This window comes from Eriocheir sinensis, chromosome 52 (assembly GCF_024679095.1).
Source record: "Eriocheir sinensis breed Jianghai 21 chromosome 52, ASM2467909v1, whole genome shotgun sequence".
In the NCBI taxonomy this organism is placed as follows: domain Eukaryota; kingdom Metazoa; phylum Arthropoda; class Malacostraca; order Decapoda; family Varunidae; genus Eriocheir; species Eriocheir sinensis.
Genome location: NC_066560.1, coordinates 3,569,463 through 3,586,330, shown reverse-complemented (window position 1 = coordinate 3,586,330; position 16,868 = coordinate 3,569,463). Strand labels below are relative to the sequence as shown.

At 42.5% G+C, this 16,868-nt stretch overlaps 1 protein-coding gene across 3 annotated transcripts in view; it reads left to right on the top strand.

Annotated features, from left to right (window-relative positions):
• The window catches only part of LOC126982911 (myotubularin-related protein 10-B-like), a 55,964-nt gene that overhangs the window by 3,701 nt on the left and 35,395 nt on the right, over positions 1–16,868 (top strand). For all 3 annotated transcript variants that reach the window (XR_007735401.1, XM_050835188.1, XM_050835187.1), the window contains exons 2-6: positions 534–600; positions 10,742–10,878; positions 12,856–13,032; positions 13,208–13,365; positions 14,147–14,239. Coding sequence is in view for 2 of the 3 variants with exons in the window: in XM_050835188.1 (XP_050691145.1) it covers positions 534–600; positions 10,742–10,878; positions 12,856–13,032; positions 13,208–13,365; positions 14,147–14,239 (632 nt within the window). In the remaining variant the exon portion in view is untranslated. The remainder of the gene's footprint in view (positions 1–533; positions 601–10,741; positions 10,879–12,855; positions 13,033–13,207; positions 13,366–14,146; positions 14,240–16,868) is intronic.

Sequence of the window (16,868 nt, the reverse complement as noted above, 5' to 3'; positions counted from 1 at the left end):
AAAAAGCATAACTTTTATATAGTTTATGTGAAAGACACCTCCCAAAAAATTAACTTCTGGGCTTTACTGATGCCCTTGATGGGTGTTGAGGTCAAAGGGCCCCCATCTTGTAGATGAAATTCACTGGAAGGGTGAGAAGAGGTGGGATGTCTAGCGGACATCTTCTCAAAGCTAGTGCAAGGCATACACTGACCAATAAGAATTATTAGTCAAGGAAGCATGGTTGGGTATTGTTTGAATTACAGAGAGAATTTCCATGTGGCAGGTGAACAATTAAAACGTCATTCACCACATTGATCCATCTGCCGTGAATCATCACGCTAACTGAACTTACTCTGCTTCAGCACAAACAAATTAAATTTGACCGCACAACTTCAAAAAATGCCTTGTCAACTATTGTCAACACCCGCAGTTTGAGCCCAGGCACCAGCTGCCGACTAATGTTGACACCCGTGCTTTAAGGGTTAATTATTGCAGGCATCAAAAGTATAGCCAGATAGTAATAGCTTTGTGTACTTTTGGTTCTTCTGCAGAGACCAGTTGATGTTCCCAAGGAGACGAATGTTGATGAGGAGAAGATTGAGCCCCAGCTTCTGCCAGGTCAGTGACGGTCACAGTTGGTTCTTCATCCTCCCTCTATATATCATTAATTTTCTCTATAGGTTATTTATTGATTTTTCTAATTGTAGGCCTGCATCACCAAGAGGCTACCTTCTCTTGTTGAAGTGTGCTGGTGGTCAAGCAAGCCTATTGGTGATTCAGTTGTCTTTATAATAATGTCATTTACATCTTTCCTCCAGTAGTATGTTTTGCTCTCCCCACCATGTGAAGGATGTTGCTAAATTAGAAGGTGTTCAATGTAGGGCAACAAAGGTGATCTCTTCCCTATGCAAAACCTTACAAGAAAAAGCTGTCCTGTATTGACACATTCTCTTGTAAAATGTCACCTCCAAGGGAAACTGATTGAATATTTCAAAATTCTTAATGGCTCTTCTAATGTGGCCAAATCCAAATTGCTTATGATCGCTGACACATCTCATGAGAAATTATGGCACATAAAAACTTTAATTTTAACAGATTAATTCAGACCACCAAATTTTTCTTCAATGTAGGGAGAGTAAACTGGTGACACAGTTGTCACCCAAGCCCAGTGTCCCAGGGTGATGGGTTCTTACTCAACACATTCTCAAGGGCTAGTGTGTCGGAGATGAGCCCCGAGGCCCCGTGCAGCTATTGCATATGCTCCAATTATAAATGTGTCTATGTACATAACATTGTAGTACAAGAATGGAATAAATTTCCACCATCGGTCGTTCAGTGCAACACAGTTGATTCCCTTTAAAGGAAACTCAACCACCACCTATGCCACCTTGATATTAACTTAAGGGAGAAATGCAAGGTCTTGGTGGTCATTTGCTCTCGTGCTGTCAAAGATAGAGGGAGCTCACAAAGGGTACCAGAGCCTTCAAACTCCTGCTAACCATGATCTTAATATTTCTGCCCGGAATCATGCCAAATCTATTCTTTGACTTACCAAAAACTCTTTCATCAATAGTAAATGTCAAAACCTTGCTTTCTCTAATTCTTCCAGAGACTTCTGGCGCCTAACCAAAAATGTCTCCTCCAACTTAACTTCTTTTTTTCCCTCCTCTCCTTAACCCTGACGTCAGCACCGCCGTCTCATCTATCTCTTAGGCTGAACTCTTTGCCCAAACTTTCTGTAACAACTCCACTCTGGACGATTCTGGGCAGATTCCTCCTACTCATCCCCCCTCTGACTCATTTATGCCTGTTATTAAGATTCTTCATAATGATGTTTTCTATGCCCTCTCTGGCCTCTACTCTCTGAAGGCTTGTGGGTCTGATGGAGTGCCTCCTATTGTCCTTAAAAACTCTGCCTCCATGCTGACACCCTGCTTGGTCAAACTCTTTCGCCTCTTCCTGTCAACGTCTCCCTTTCCTTCCTGCTGGAAATATATCTTCATACAGCCTGTGCCTAAGAAGGGTGACCATTCCAATCCCTCAAACTACCGCTCTATAGCTTTACTTTCCTGTCTATCTTAAGCTTTTGAATCAATCCTTAACCAGAAGATTCAAAAGCTTCTATCTACTTCTGACCTTCTATCTGATCGCCAGTATGGGTTCCGCAAGGGGCGATCTTCTTACTCTCTTAACTGATTCTTGGTCATCCTCTCTTAGCCGTTTCTTTATCTCCAGTTTCCTTTCTGGCCATTCTATCTCTGCTGTGATAGACAGTCACTGTTCTTCCCCTAAACCTATCAACAGTGGTGTTCCACAGGGCTCTGTCCTATCACCCACTCTCTTCCTGTTATTCATCTATGATCTTTCCATAACCAACTGTCCTATCCACTCATATGCTGATGACTCCATTCTGCATTATTCAACTTCTTTCAACAAAAGACCCTCTCAGCAGGAATTACATGACTCCAGACTGGAGGCTGCAGAACGCTTAACCTCAGACCTTGCTATCATTTCCGATTGGGGTAGAAGGAACCTTGTGTCCTTCAATGCCTCAAAAACTCTATTTCTCCACCTATCAACTCGACACAATCTTCCAAGCACCTATCCCCTATTCTTCAACAACACTCAGGTGCCACTGTCTTCAACACTAAACATCCTTGGTCTATCCTTAACTCAAAATCTTAACTGGAAACTTCACATCTCCTCTCTCGCTAAATCAGCTTCCTCGAGGTTGGCCGTTCTCCATCGTCTCCACCAGCTCTCCCCCGCACAGTTGCTATCCATATACAGGGCCTTGTCCGCCCTTGTATGGAGTATGCATATCTTGTGTGGGGGGGCTTTACTCACACAGAGTGGAGTCTAAGGCTCTTCATCTCATCAGCTCTCCTCCTCTTACTGATGTCTTCTACCTCTTAAATCCACAGCCATTTTGGCTCTTTCTATCTTCTGTCGATATTTCCACGCTGACTGCTCTTCTGAACTTGCTAACTGCATGCTTCCCCCCTTCCGCGGCCTCGCCGCACACGACTTTCTGCTCAAGCTGACCCCTTTGCTGTCCAAATCCCTTACACACAAGTTAACCAGCATTTTCACTCTTTCATCCCTCATGCTGGTAAACTCTGGAACAAACTTCCTTCATCTGTATTTCCTCTTGCCTACGACTTGAACTCTTTCAAGAGGAGGGTATCAGGACACCTCTCCTCCCGAAATTGACTTATCTTTTGGCCACTCCTCTTGACTCTTTTGTAGGAGCAGTTTTTCATTATTGTTTCCTTTTTTTTTTTGTTTTTTTTTTTTTTTTTTTGAACTTTCCTTTATTGTAAAAAAAAAAAAAAAAAAGTGGCCAGACCACCTAGTCTAGACCATGAACCATAGGGTCTGTGTGGTATGAACATATATGTGAATCGATGTAAATTCTCTCATTCTCGCATGGTTATGTAAGTATGGCCATGATGTTTGTATGTTTTCTTAGAGCAGAGTGCCACAGACTTAAGTAGTGTAAAGGGAGGTTACATCATGATCACATCCTGTATGGGGTTGAGGGGATTATGGCGAGCTATTCTTAGTAGCCAGTGGAGGTGGTGGAAGTGTTTGTGTGGCTTCCCAAGAATCTCTAGCAGTGACCATTTCTCCCTTCACTCGCCTCTCTGCTGCCACTCCTGCTGATTCCCTCATCAACAAATCTACTGTTCACCAGCACACAAAATGAACATCCCAATGACTAGTGAACACATAACACCAGCCAAGGAAGTCTCCCTAAGTGACGGATGAACACTTGACACTCGCAAAGGGAGTCTTGTTAAGTGACGGATGAACACTTAACTTTAGCAGTGTCTGCCTCTCCCTTCACTCAAGCCTCTGCTCCCACTCCTGCTCATCTCCACACCCGCACCTCTGCCATCCATCTTCACAGAGACTGAAGTTCTCAAGTAAATGGTGAAAACTGAAATTAAGCAAGGAAATTCCCAAGTGACTGGTGAACTCTTTAACTCCAACAGTGGCCGTCTTCCTCCCTCCACTCACTCTTCCATTAATATTCATGCTGATCCTCACATCAATACTTCTATTGTGCAGAATTACAGAGAAAATTTCCATGTGGCAGGTGAACAATTAAAACTTCATTCACCACATTGATCCATCTGCCGTGCACCATCACATTTACTGAACCTACCATCTGCCTGCTGAACTATTTCTGTGATTCAGATGCCTAACGTCAGCATGTGTGAGACCTGCCAAGCCTGCAGCGGTACACAAATATGTTCTGTGTCTATACAGTGACTGCCATGATCACCACAGCCATCGCATTCGTTGCCTTTGTCTACATCGAATATAAGCGCTTCCAGTCCCTTGAGTGGTAGTACGTCCATGGCTTTTGGTGGGTGAGGGGAAGGAAAATATTTGGGAAGGGATAGACAGCAGAAAGAGATGTGTTGAAAAGCATTATGAACAGCTGCAAATACCTATAAAGTTCACTGAGTACAAAGGAATCCAGACGGTTGTGTGCAGTCCCTTGTGTTGTGTAAGGAAAAGAGTATTTGGAAGTGGAGTGAACAGCCATAGATACACATAATGAACACCTGAGTACAAGCCTTTACAGACCCTTGAGTGGTAGCACAACCATGGATTGTGTGTTGTGAGGGGCAGAATGCTGTTTGAAAGTGGAGAAACACCTCAGAACAATATGAGATCAGTTTTACAGTGGAGTGAAGAGCCATGAACATCTACGGAGAACATTTGCACTTGAGGGGAGGTGCATTCATGGCTTGTGTCGTGTGAGGGGAAGAGAATAGTTTTTGGACAGTTTTCAGTTTTTGCCTCAGAACAGTACAACATGTGCTAGAAACTGGAGTAAACAGCCATAAAAAAACTGCAAAGTTTATAATAGCACATAGTTCATTGAGCACTGTAGAAAGAAAGGTTATTTGCCCCCCTTTTCATGGAGTGATGAAGAAAGAGTGCAGGAGGAATTATAAGTTAACATTCTCTGCTGTTGTATGAAGGGACCAGCTGTGATGAAAAAATAATTTCCTTTTTCTCTCTCTCCTGGAATGATGAGGAGAGTGTACGTGAAAAATAACAAGGTGACCTTTCTTGCTACTGTGTGGACTGATCAGTAAGACAACTGCAGCTCAACATGACGACTGTGAAGTATGTCAAGGAGTCGGCGGCCAAGACAGGAGTGAGAAAGGTTTCTTTGGAGGCAGAAAGCCTCAGCCCCAGCAGTGTGGAGGCTGGCTCCCTGCGCAGGGTGAGGAGTGACTCCCTGGCGCCCAGCATTCACACCTTCGCCCCAAAGTTCCTCAAGGATGAAAAAAATCACTCACCAAAAATAAAAGTGAAGTTTGATCTATATGACTCCACCCAGCTCTTGGGTGGAGACTTGGCAAAGGGGCGAACCAAAAAGCATTCTAGTAAGCATCGTCACCAGAGGAGCTCAGTTCAGAAAGGTGTGATGCTGGATGTCGTTGCCCTCCACAAGCTCAACAAAAGGCAGGAGGAGGAGGACAGAGAGAGCATCTGCAGCTCAGATCTGTCCATCAAAACCAGTCCGTCTCCTGAGCTTTGCCAGCGCAGGGAACCTAACAACCCCTCCCACCTCAGCCCAAACCTCATCATCACCTCCCCTGACAATGACAAGCAGAGGAACTTTGAGGATGAGAGTGACACGTCATCCATTTATCATTCCTCATGCTTCTACCAGCCAGAGGAAAGCCCAAACACAGCAAGAAACCTCCTTGCAAACCCAAGGAAGACCTTGGAGCGTTACAAGCGCCGCATGTCCTCACCATCCGTCAGTAACATGAATCGTCAGCAGAAGTTGGATGCTGCCGGCACTCTGGTGAGCAAGATGGCAGAATTTCCTGAAGGAGAGCGACGCCATTCCTCCCTGGATGTGTCAGATCTGGTGTCCCGTGAACCTGCTATGCTGTCACCCAAAGTCAAGTGTTATTCCTCACAGGAAGACCTCAGTGCTGTACCAGGCCAGGGGAAGAGCAGCCAGGGTCTGCCGTCCAGGGAAGACACATCAGTTACACCCACAAAGGAGTTTCGTGGAAGCTCCGAGAGCCAGATACAAGCAAGGAAGTGGAAGGAAGCTGCCACAGACCACCCAGACCAAAATTGTCAGTCCAACTTTGGCATCATACTGAGTGGCATCTGCTTTGTGCTCTTCCTGTGGTACCTGGGCCTGGCCTGCAGCAGTTTCATCAAGTCTGCTCTCTCCTTTGAGGCATTCAGCAAGATGCATCCGCCCGACTTAGTGGTGCAGGAGGTGGTGGTGTACATAGCTGTGGAGGAACTGCTGGACGCAGACACACGAGTGAGCGTCTGACACCGTTGTGCCAGACCTGCAGCTTGTAATGTAGCCCTCAATGCAGGACTATTTACATAGCTATGGAGGAACTATTGGAGGCAGATTCTTAAGTGGTGGTCAGGCAGCATGCAGTTTGTCATGTAATTGTAAATATTGTTTCCATAGTTTATGTAAAGTTGTAGAGATACACTGTAGCTGTTGTTGCAGTGGCACTTATTTCCACCACATCTGGCCTTGAGCTTGTGCTGGATAAGAGCCCATTGCCCTGGGCACCGGGCAAGTAAGATAAAATAGCTACCACAATTTATCTGGCCCAGGTTACCCCATGTACCCTTTATTTGACCAGCCCAAATTAGAATATGAACAGCTGGGTGGGCTACAGGCTGACTCCTCAAGCCAGTTTCCATCCCAGGCCTGTAGATTGGTGGCTGGCCGTGCTAACCACCACACTACGAGGGTTGTTTACATAGGCATGGAGGAAAATGCCTGATGCAGACTCAGGAGTGTTGTCAAGGGTTGGTTGTATGGGACACATGCCACGTGACCCCCAAAAGGAAACCAATTGATTGTCTTTTATTTGATAATGTATACATATATACAGACTACTGAGGGTAACATAGCAAAGTATACATAAAATATGTTCAAGGTTAAAGGTTAATGGTGTTAAAGTAAGTTAATAATAATTATAATAATAGTAACAATAATAATAATAATAATAATAATAATAATAGATAGATAAAAATGATAATGGTAATAATGATAATCAAATAATAAAATGAAGAAGAAAAGGAAGGTGAAGAAGAGTAAGCATTAATAATAACAGTAATCAATGATAATAATTATGATAATAATAATAGCAATAGTAATGGTATGCCTAGAAATGAGACGGAGGCAGCAAATGTTAATCCCTGATGAGGCCAGTCATCCTGAAGTCATCTAAAACACAAGTGCTATGCTTTGCCTTATCTTGAGAGCCTGATGACCCGAGATAAACGGTCAGCTGGATAATGAGTGTTTATCACAGGGACAACAATGATGATGTGTTCATTCATTTCCTGGTACAATCTGTTTTGAATGCCACTTATGGCTACACAAGCTGGGTGTTTCTGTTACTGGTGATAAGACAGATTAGATTCTTTACCATACAGTGCTATGTTGTATTAATGAGATTATAGGGTTATCATCATGGCCTCATGATGCAGTGGTTAGCATGCCTAGCTATAAATCTGCAGACCCAAATTAAATCTCAGCCTAGGTAGTTGGCGTGCAGCTCACCCAGCAGTTCATCCTCCCTCTCAGACTGGTCAATAAATGGTTTCCTGGGTAAACCTGGGGAAGGTAAACTGTGATAACCCACATGTCACACCTACCCTGCTTCCTGGGCTATCAGTTCTTACCCACATATGTGACAGAGATGAGCATTGAGGCCATGTGCAGCCATAATGTATGCCCCCAAAATTACCTAATATTATTGCATGTGTCTGTGTGTGTGTCCATGCTTGCGTCCTTTGGTGTGTGTGTGTGTGTGTGTGTGTGTGTGTGTGTGTGTGTGAAGGACAAGAACAAGAGGTTTGAAAGTAAATGTGGAGCCAGTTTAGGGCATTGCATTTCTATATCTTACAATGAATCCAGTGTTGGTATCATCACCATATCCATCATTATCATCTCATTTTAAAGTGTGTATTTTAGTTATATAGTATCAGCCACTCAGGTAATTCATAAGTAACTATCATCATCATTATCATTGTTATCATCATCATCTGATTTTAAAAAAGGTGAATCTCAGTCTGTAGTACTTCACTTTCTGTGGGTATTACAAACACTATGTAGTTATCTTCATCACCCCACCATCTTATAAGAAAAATATATTAGACTCGAGGCAATACATGTGTAACTGTCATCATCATATCATTTTAACCCGGTATCAGCGATGGGCCAAATTTGTGGCTTTACCATTTACCAGCGATGGGCCAAATTTTTGCCTTGATATAAACTCCCAAAATTAGATGATGCATAATCACAAATGTGTTGATATTTATTATGAAATGGTTTGCGCAAGTGATGATTTTTTCTTATATTTTTCGCTTAGAGGGGGCTTTAAAAAACATGATCCCCGCAGCTACCAGGTTAAAACATGTATGTACACTGCATAGTACCACATCACTTTGGTACTGGCAATACATACATCCTCCTCCCTCTCATCATCATCATCATCATTGCCATCCCGCCTCACACCATACTGACAAACTGGTGATGTTAGGTAGAGTGTGGTGCCAGATATTATGCATGATCATAACCTATTTGGAGTCTGTTTTAACTATTCCATTTTTTTTAATAAAGAAAGCCCTTGTGTATTGTTTTACTTGGCCTCTTCAATGCGTGACCTTTGCATAACCAGCCAGTTTAATCTTCAGTTGAATATAACATGGCCTTAGAGGGGCTGACTTTTGCATGAGGGTTTACAGTAACTTCTTTGAGTGAACTTTGATTTATCACTGACATGTTCTTCAATGGTAAGGATAAGGAGGAGGAGGAGGAGGGGAAGGAAAGAAAAAAAAGGAGGAGGAGGAAGCCTTATAGTCAATCTTATTAAAGTTTGTTTGTGGCCAGTGTGTTAGTGTGTCACCTCCTCTGCTGGGATTGTTTGGCCCAAGGCTTTATCCCAGCTGGCATGGAGGGAGAGGCAGCCCAGCTCAGAAACAAGCAGAACTATTATATGCTACTGATAATGATGATAATTGTAGTAATAGTAATAATTATGGAGTTTAGTGAGGGAAATACAGTCATGTACTTCAAAATACTACATTAGTGGAAAGGGCTTAACAAAGGGGAAACTGTGACAAAGGAATGTTAAAAAGTTAACCACATGAGGGTGCATCTGCATGTGTCAAAATTAGTGGAGAAACAAGTGAACATTTTAAGATAAAAGTGGGCTTAAGGCAGGGATGTGTCGTGTCACCATGGTTGTTCAATATTTATATGGATGGTGTTGTTAAAGAAATGAAGGGCAAAGTTGGGGAAGTTGGAGTAAGAATGTTCGATGAGGGAAGGAAGTGGGTACTGAATTCGATACTGTTTGTTGATGACACGGTACTCGTTGCAGAAAATGAAAGTGACTTACAAAATTTGGTCAGTGTTTTTGATAGTGTCTGTAAAAGGAGAAAGCTGAAAGTAAATGTCAACAAAAGTAAAGTGGTGGTTTGTGAGCGAAGTAGAAGTGAGGTTGTAGATTTTCTGTGCCCATATAGAGTGGGAATTGAATGTGAAAAAGAATACAAAATAATTTTGAATGGTGAAGAAATGGAGGAGGTCAATGAGTTTAAGTACCTTAGATAAGTTATGTGTAAACATGGTGGCATGGAGGGAGAGATACAAGAAAGGGCATTGCAAGGAAGAAGGGTGGTAGGGTCTTTGGGACGAATCATGAATGGCAGAAGTGTGAGCATGGAGGTAAAGAGGGATTTGAGAAATACAATAATAGTACCAACCCTCACATTGCAAGTGAAACGTGGGCCTGGAATGAAAGTCAGAGATCTGGAGTGCAAGCAGTGGAAATGAGTTATTTGAGGAGTGCTTGTGGTGTGAGTAGAATGGATGGAATGAGTAATGAAAGTGTGTACGAGCATTTTGGAATGTGTCACAGGGGTGAAGGGAAGAAGTGTGGAGTGGTGGAAGAAGTGAAGCGACAGCTTTACAGTGGTTTGGCCACGTAGAGCGAATGGAGGAGAGTAAGATGACCAGAAGGGTGTATGTGAGTGAGATAGAGGGAGGGAATGCTGGAGGACGACCTCCAGTGAAATGGAGAGATAGGGTGCAGGAGTACGTTAGGGAGAGGGGGGAAAGATCTTTGAGAAACTTTGAGCAGGCAAGGAGGGAGTGTCTGGATAGAGAAAGTTGGAAACTCTTCTGCCGTGGCCATCCCCTGGTGGGAGCTCCTAGGAGCAGGCATCGATGAAATGATGATGATGTAAACCACATGAAGGTGATGATAAAATACTAAATATATAAATGATATTCATCATCATCATCATCTCATCGACGCCTGCTCCTAGGAGCTCCCACCAGGGGATGGCCACGGCAGAAGAGTTTCCATCTCTCTCTATCCAGACACTCCCTCCTTGCCTGCTCAAAGTTTCTCACGGGTCTTTCACCCCTCTCCCTAACGTACTCCTGCACCCTATCTCTCCATTTCACTGGAGGTCGTCCTCTAGCATTCCCTCCCTCTGTCTCACTCCCTTACACCCTCCTGGTCATCTTACTCTCCTCCATTCACTTCCATGTTTCCTGTGCTTCCATTTGTGTACCTGTTTCTGTCTATCTCCCTCTTGAACCTGAATTTAACTAGTTCAAAATCTTTGACACAGGTCCTAAATTTTTGTAAATATGTATAAATTCTTGATTAGCTTCACCTTTGTTCACCCCTTGACCCCTCTGTGTCACTCACAGGGGAAATTGTGATAGCGGAGGCCAACAATGTCCTCAAGTTTGCCCCGCTGAAAGCCAACCGGACCGGCATCTCCGGGACCCTGTTTGTGACCAACTTTAAGGTTTCTTTCGTCACCTCGCTCCCTGTAGAGCCCAAGGTAAGGTTGCTTGATCCTCTGGCTGTCAGTGTTCCTTCTTACCTTTACATTTTCTCACCTGCTCTTTTTTGGTGACCCTTGTCAAATGTCATTAATTTTTTGCACTTCTTAGAAGGCAGCAAGACTTTTCTTTGCAAGTGGACGAGTTAAGGGAAGTCAGCATTACATGAAAAACATTTTGCTAGGGGGTGATTAGCCTACTACTACTGCGACTACTGTTACTACTAGTACTGCTACTGCTACTACTACTACTACTACTACTACTACTACTACTACTACTACTACTACTACTATGTACTGCTACTGCTGCTGCTACTACTTCTACTACTACTACTGCTACTACTACTACTAATGATGATGATGATAATAATAATAGTAATAATAATAATAATAATAATAATAATAATAATAACAATAATAATGATAATAATGCTACTACTACTACTACTACTACTACTACAACAACTTCTACTACTACTACTACTACTACTACTACTACTACTACTTCTACTACAAGGGTGTTAGATTTATTCCTCATTCCAACCTAATCTTAGGCAGTCAACTCCTACATGAGATTAACTTATACAAACACAAGTGAGTGTGTGCAGTAATCCCTGTGAGCAAACAACAGTGCAGTAAATATATTCTGTAAACATAAACTGATAAATCTCAAACTGCCACTTAGAAGTCAGAGAATGTTGAAAAGTTTGCATAATTCAGGAACTGTGAGAAGGTGGCAAGATAGGGTGTCCAGTGCAGATGTAGCTAACGGATGTGGAGTAGAGGACCTGGAAACAGTGCTCAGAAGGGAAAGACTCCGATGGTTTGGACATATAAAGAGAGCAGGGGAGGATACAGTGCTGGGAGTTGTGGAGAAATTAGAGGTAGAAGGAAGGAGACCAGTTGGTAGACCTAGGAAAACGTGGAGAAGGTGTATACAGGAAAACTTGGCATTGATGGGATTGGATGAACATCGGGCAGAAGACGGAGTAAAATGGAGGAGAGCCATAAAGCGTCCAACCGCTCAGGAAGAGTGAAAATGGACGTTAAACTAAATGATGATGATGATGAGGTGTACTGAACAGCATGAAAGCAAAAGATGTGAAGAGTAAAGCATACACTCACTTCCTGTCTTCATGTCATACGCATCCTCCTCCTCTCTGATCTTTTTTTTTTTTTTTTTTTACACATTAGCTTATATCTCTAAGGTTACGTATAGGTTCATCTGCCACTCCTTGATACTCACTCCCTGTTTTCATGTCTTACCCAGCATCCTCCTTTTTTTTTTTTTTTTTTTTTTTTACACAATAGCTTTTATCACTAAGGTTATGTTTAGGCTCATCTGCCACCGCTTAATGCTCACATTTCACTAGAACAAAGAAGAGAAAGGGGAGACCTAATACAAATCTACAAATTATTGAGCAAAATGAAAGAAGTAGATAATGAGGAGTTACTACTAAAAGAAGAAACTACCACCAGGAACACAAGAGGACATAGTAAAAAACTGAGGAAGGGAAGATGCTTGAGAGACATAAAGAAATATAGCTTCCCGCAAAGAAATATAGAGGTTTGGAACAGACTAAGTGAGGATGTAGTATCGGCGAGGAGTGTGCAAAGCTTTAAGGAAAAGTTGGATAAATGTAGATAAGGAGACGGGACCACACGAGCGTAAAGCCCAGGCCCTGTAAAACTACAACTAGGTAAATACAACTAGGTAAATAGCTTTCATCTGTTAAGGCTATGTATAGGCTCAGCTGCCACCCCATGATCCTCACTTCCATCTCTTCATGTCATACCCAGCATCTTCCTCTTCAATCCTGTTTTTGCACATTTTAGTTTTTGTCACTCAGTACTCAGTTCTCTGTATATCCTCATCTAAAAACCTCTATCGTCTTCCTCTCTAATCCTCTTTCTGCACCTCATAGCTTTTATCTCAAAGGCTATGGACAGTAAATCAAGGTTCTTCTGCCACTGTAGGAAAAGGAGATGCAAAGCCGAAGCCTCCAGAAGCACTTCCTTGGCGTCCATGATGTGTGTCTCTCTGAGGTTGACACGGTGAACCAGTTTTCTGAAGGCAACAACTCTAAGAAGAAGCGCTTGCTGTACAATGCCCCGATCCCTCCCAGACTCTCAGGGCTGCAGTTATTGCTAAAGGTACAAGACAAGCTCATCACTGCCTAAAACACAGACAGTTAATGAAGGAAAGGCTAGTGATAGTTTTCCTGATGTACAAGCAAGGGTCAAGGTTGCATCCTTTTGATTGTATCTTTTCTATTTGAACATAACTAGGATGTGTGCTTAAAGGAAACATTTCACTTTTTTTTTCCAGAACTTGCGTGTCATCAATTTCAGCTTTAAATTCACCCCTGCTGGCGAAGACGTGCGAGTGGCCCAGGCGTTGCTGCACCATGCGTTTCCTACCTCTGTGGACCACCTGTTCCTCTCCTGTGGCTACCCTTCCCCCAGTCAAGGCATTCCAGACTTCTGGTGAGCCTTTGCACATCTTAAGCCTCCACTCAGTGTTATGTCTGGCAGTGGAGCAATACTGGCTGGTGATGATATTGGTATTTCAGTGGTATACTACTGTGATTCACTAGTGATGTTTTCAATTTATTTTTTTATTATTACCATCCTTTGCATTTGTAGTGTGTGTTGCAACACTAGATTGCTATCTACTCATGCTCATCCCTATACTGTCCAAACCCCTTATGCAAGAGTTAACCAGCATCTTTGTTCTTTCATCCCCTTCACTGGTAAACTCTGGAACAGCCTTCCTTCATCTGTATTTCCTCCTGCCTATGACTTGACCTCTTTCAAGAGGAGAATATCAAGACACCTCTCCACCCGAAATTGACCTCTCTTTTTGCCTTTTTTGGGAGCAGCACTTAGCGGGCTTTTTTTTCTACACTTTTTTGTGTGTGCCCTTGAGCTGCTTCCTTTCCCATAATCCTGTTAAAAAAAAAAAAATGTTTGCATGTCTGGCTATAAAGCTGTGGGCCAGGGTTCAATCCCAGACTGGGGTAGTTGGCACCCAGATCACCAAGCTGTTTATTTTCTCTTGGGCTCGTCAATTAATAGGTTGCTGGGGAAACTTGGGGAAGATAAACCACAGTAACCCGGATGTCACACTTGCCATGTGTCTGAGTAATTGGCTCTTACCCACCACAGGCTCAAAGGTTTATGTAATGTAGATGAGTACTGAGGCCATGTGCAACTTAGCATATGCCCCCAAATTTAATTTACTTCTGCATTTGTCTCGTCTCAACAGTATGGCACAAGACTGGGAGCGTGAACTTCAAAGAACTCGGTGTCCCAACTGGAGGGTTTCCAAGCACAATGAGTGTTTCAACCTCTGTTCATCGTAAGTATTGCAGCTTTTCTGATTGTTGCTCATTCTCCTTACTTTCCCCTTTAAATATTTCACGTTTGTGCATGTACTTTATTAGCTACACAGCCATACTTTCATCTCTCCCTTTGGCACGGGTTAAGCCTTGCCTTGATTATGGTGTTTAGTTTCAGTGTCCTCATTGCAAAAAGGATATAAAATCCTTAGAATCTGTCCAGAGAAGAATGCCAAAGATTATTCAAGGACTTAGAAACTTAGCATTTATGCAAAGAAAAGTTAAAGGAGCTCCATTTCCATTCTTTAGAGAGGCATAAACTACAGCGAGATCTGATAGGAATGTTTAAATGGTTTATGGGGGTTCAATAAAGGAATATTGTTAAAGTACCGTATTTGACGGCCTATAAGACGCACTTTTTTCCCCAAAAATGTCCCAGAAAAAAACCTGTGTCTTATAAGGTCAAGGGTCAGCTTTGGGTTATTGGCTAGTAAAGTAAACAAGGTGGCACTTGCTTCTACTTCAACCATGGCAACTCTTTTCAAAAGTAACAACGTATAATAGCACTACACTCAACCCTCGATTTGCCGGACCTCCATTTGCCGGATTTCGGATTTGCCGGACAAGAGTCCGTGGGGTAAAAAAAAAAAAAGTCCGGGACAAGTCGATTTCAAACTACCGCGCCAGACAAAGTTCGCAAATCGGGCACTAGATGGCAGCGCGGGCGGACATACACGTCTAGTACTGGACTGTACACAAGTCTGCCGCGTCACACGAGTGTTGTGCTTACGTGCTTGTCGTGGATACACCAGTACAGTACCTGTATATAGTATATGTATGTTGTATATGTGCATGTTGTAGAAGGTAATATATTATATTACAGGACAGTATAGGACAGCTATGCGAGGTGTAGTCCGGGGGTGGGTTGTGTTTCCCGGACATATATAGGGTAAAGTCCGGCAAGGGGGTAGACCCCCGGACATTTTCCATTGCCGGACATTTGCCATTCCCGGACAAGCCTTCCCCCCTTTTAGTCCGGCAAATCGAGGGTTGAGTGTACTTACCGTTACTTCATGTAAAATAACACCAGTCAGGAAGAAAATTAAGTGACGACGCTTAACCATGCTTGTACCTAAACAAACTAGCGGATGGTTGTACACCTTACCTGACCACACGTGCAAGACACTTTTTTTAGACATTCTTAACTATCCCTCATTCCTTCCCTCTGTCCTTCATTCCTGTCTGCCTCTGCCTCAAACCAAAATTTAGCACAGTTCACTTAAGAAAATTAAAAACTAATTCTTACAGAAATGCCTTAATCATTTAGAAGCACAACGTGGAGAAAAGTAATTAGGGTCTTAGAAAGGTTATAAAGTGCCATTGCCTTTGTGATGGAAAAAGGAAGAAAATGGGAAGAGAGAAGGCGGCTGCCTCACGATTGGCTGACACTTCTGAAAACACGCTTGTGATTCATTTTGAGTCCAATGACGTCATCGACGGCGCTCACCCAATGAGTGGCCTCTCTGCCTTAGGCCGCCTCTAAGGCTTGCTTCGTGAATCTGAAGTTAACGTTGATAGTTGATAGTTGGTAGTTGTTACCGTGGGCCATCAGCAAGCACACATCTTGGTGAGTGAAAAGAAAAAGTGAAAAGAAAAAAATGTTTGAATCTGTACCAAGGAGTGACATTTGATAAATTTAGGTTCAGGAAGTAGATAAGCAAGAATTAGTTTACATATTGGATTGTGAATGGATGAGAGAAATTAAGCAGGGGTGTGGTTAATGCAGAGGGGCTGCCTGCTGGAAATATTTGAAAAACAAAATATTCAAAAAACTTTTGCATGTTCATCTGTCTTTCGGCCTCCTCGTGACGAAGTTATACGGCAAAATTCTCAAAAATAAGAAAGTTAAAGGCACTTTTCCTGCCTTCCTCCTCCATCCAATGGCATGTCACTCTTTGTGTTGGCATATGCTCACACACTGGATTTTTTTTTTTTTTTTTTTTTAAGAAAAAAAAATTCCCTCATGGTATTCACTGGCATATACAAACATCTGGTAACCCTGCTTGCATGCATATAAAGCTACTGAGTGTCTCGGAAGACAGCAGTCAACACATGTTCGGAACAGATCCCATGGGTGTAGGAGAGAAGGAAACATTACAAGTTTCTCACAAAAGAAGAAACACAAGAAGAAACTAAAGTTCGGCAAGGAGTTTGAGCCAGTGAGGGAGGATGTGCCTCAGGATTCCCTTGCAAAAGGAAGGACCGGGCACAAGCTAAATCTCTAAAATGCCATGTGAATACCACAATGACTCCATGAATGATACACGTAGACATACATGATTGATGATGGTTTGCAGAGAAGCAAAAAATTCACTGGATCAGAAGGGGAAGTAGTTGTGTGCATTTTGTTGCCAATATCTCACTTCTGCCTTTTTGTTCTTCTTTTTAATATTCCTGTGTAACCATTTAACTGATTCTGAATTTTTTTTTTTTTTTTTTTTTTTTTTTTTTAAGAGGGATAAATTGGTGATTTTTTCATAATGAAGATTTTACAATCATGGCAACATATCTTCATAAATAAGCAATATATTCAAGACAAGAATATACTAAGTGAAAAAATAATACACTAAACTATACAGGAAATTTATA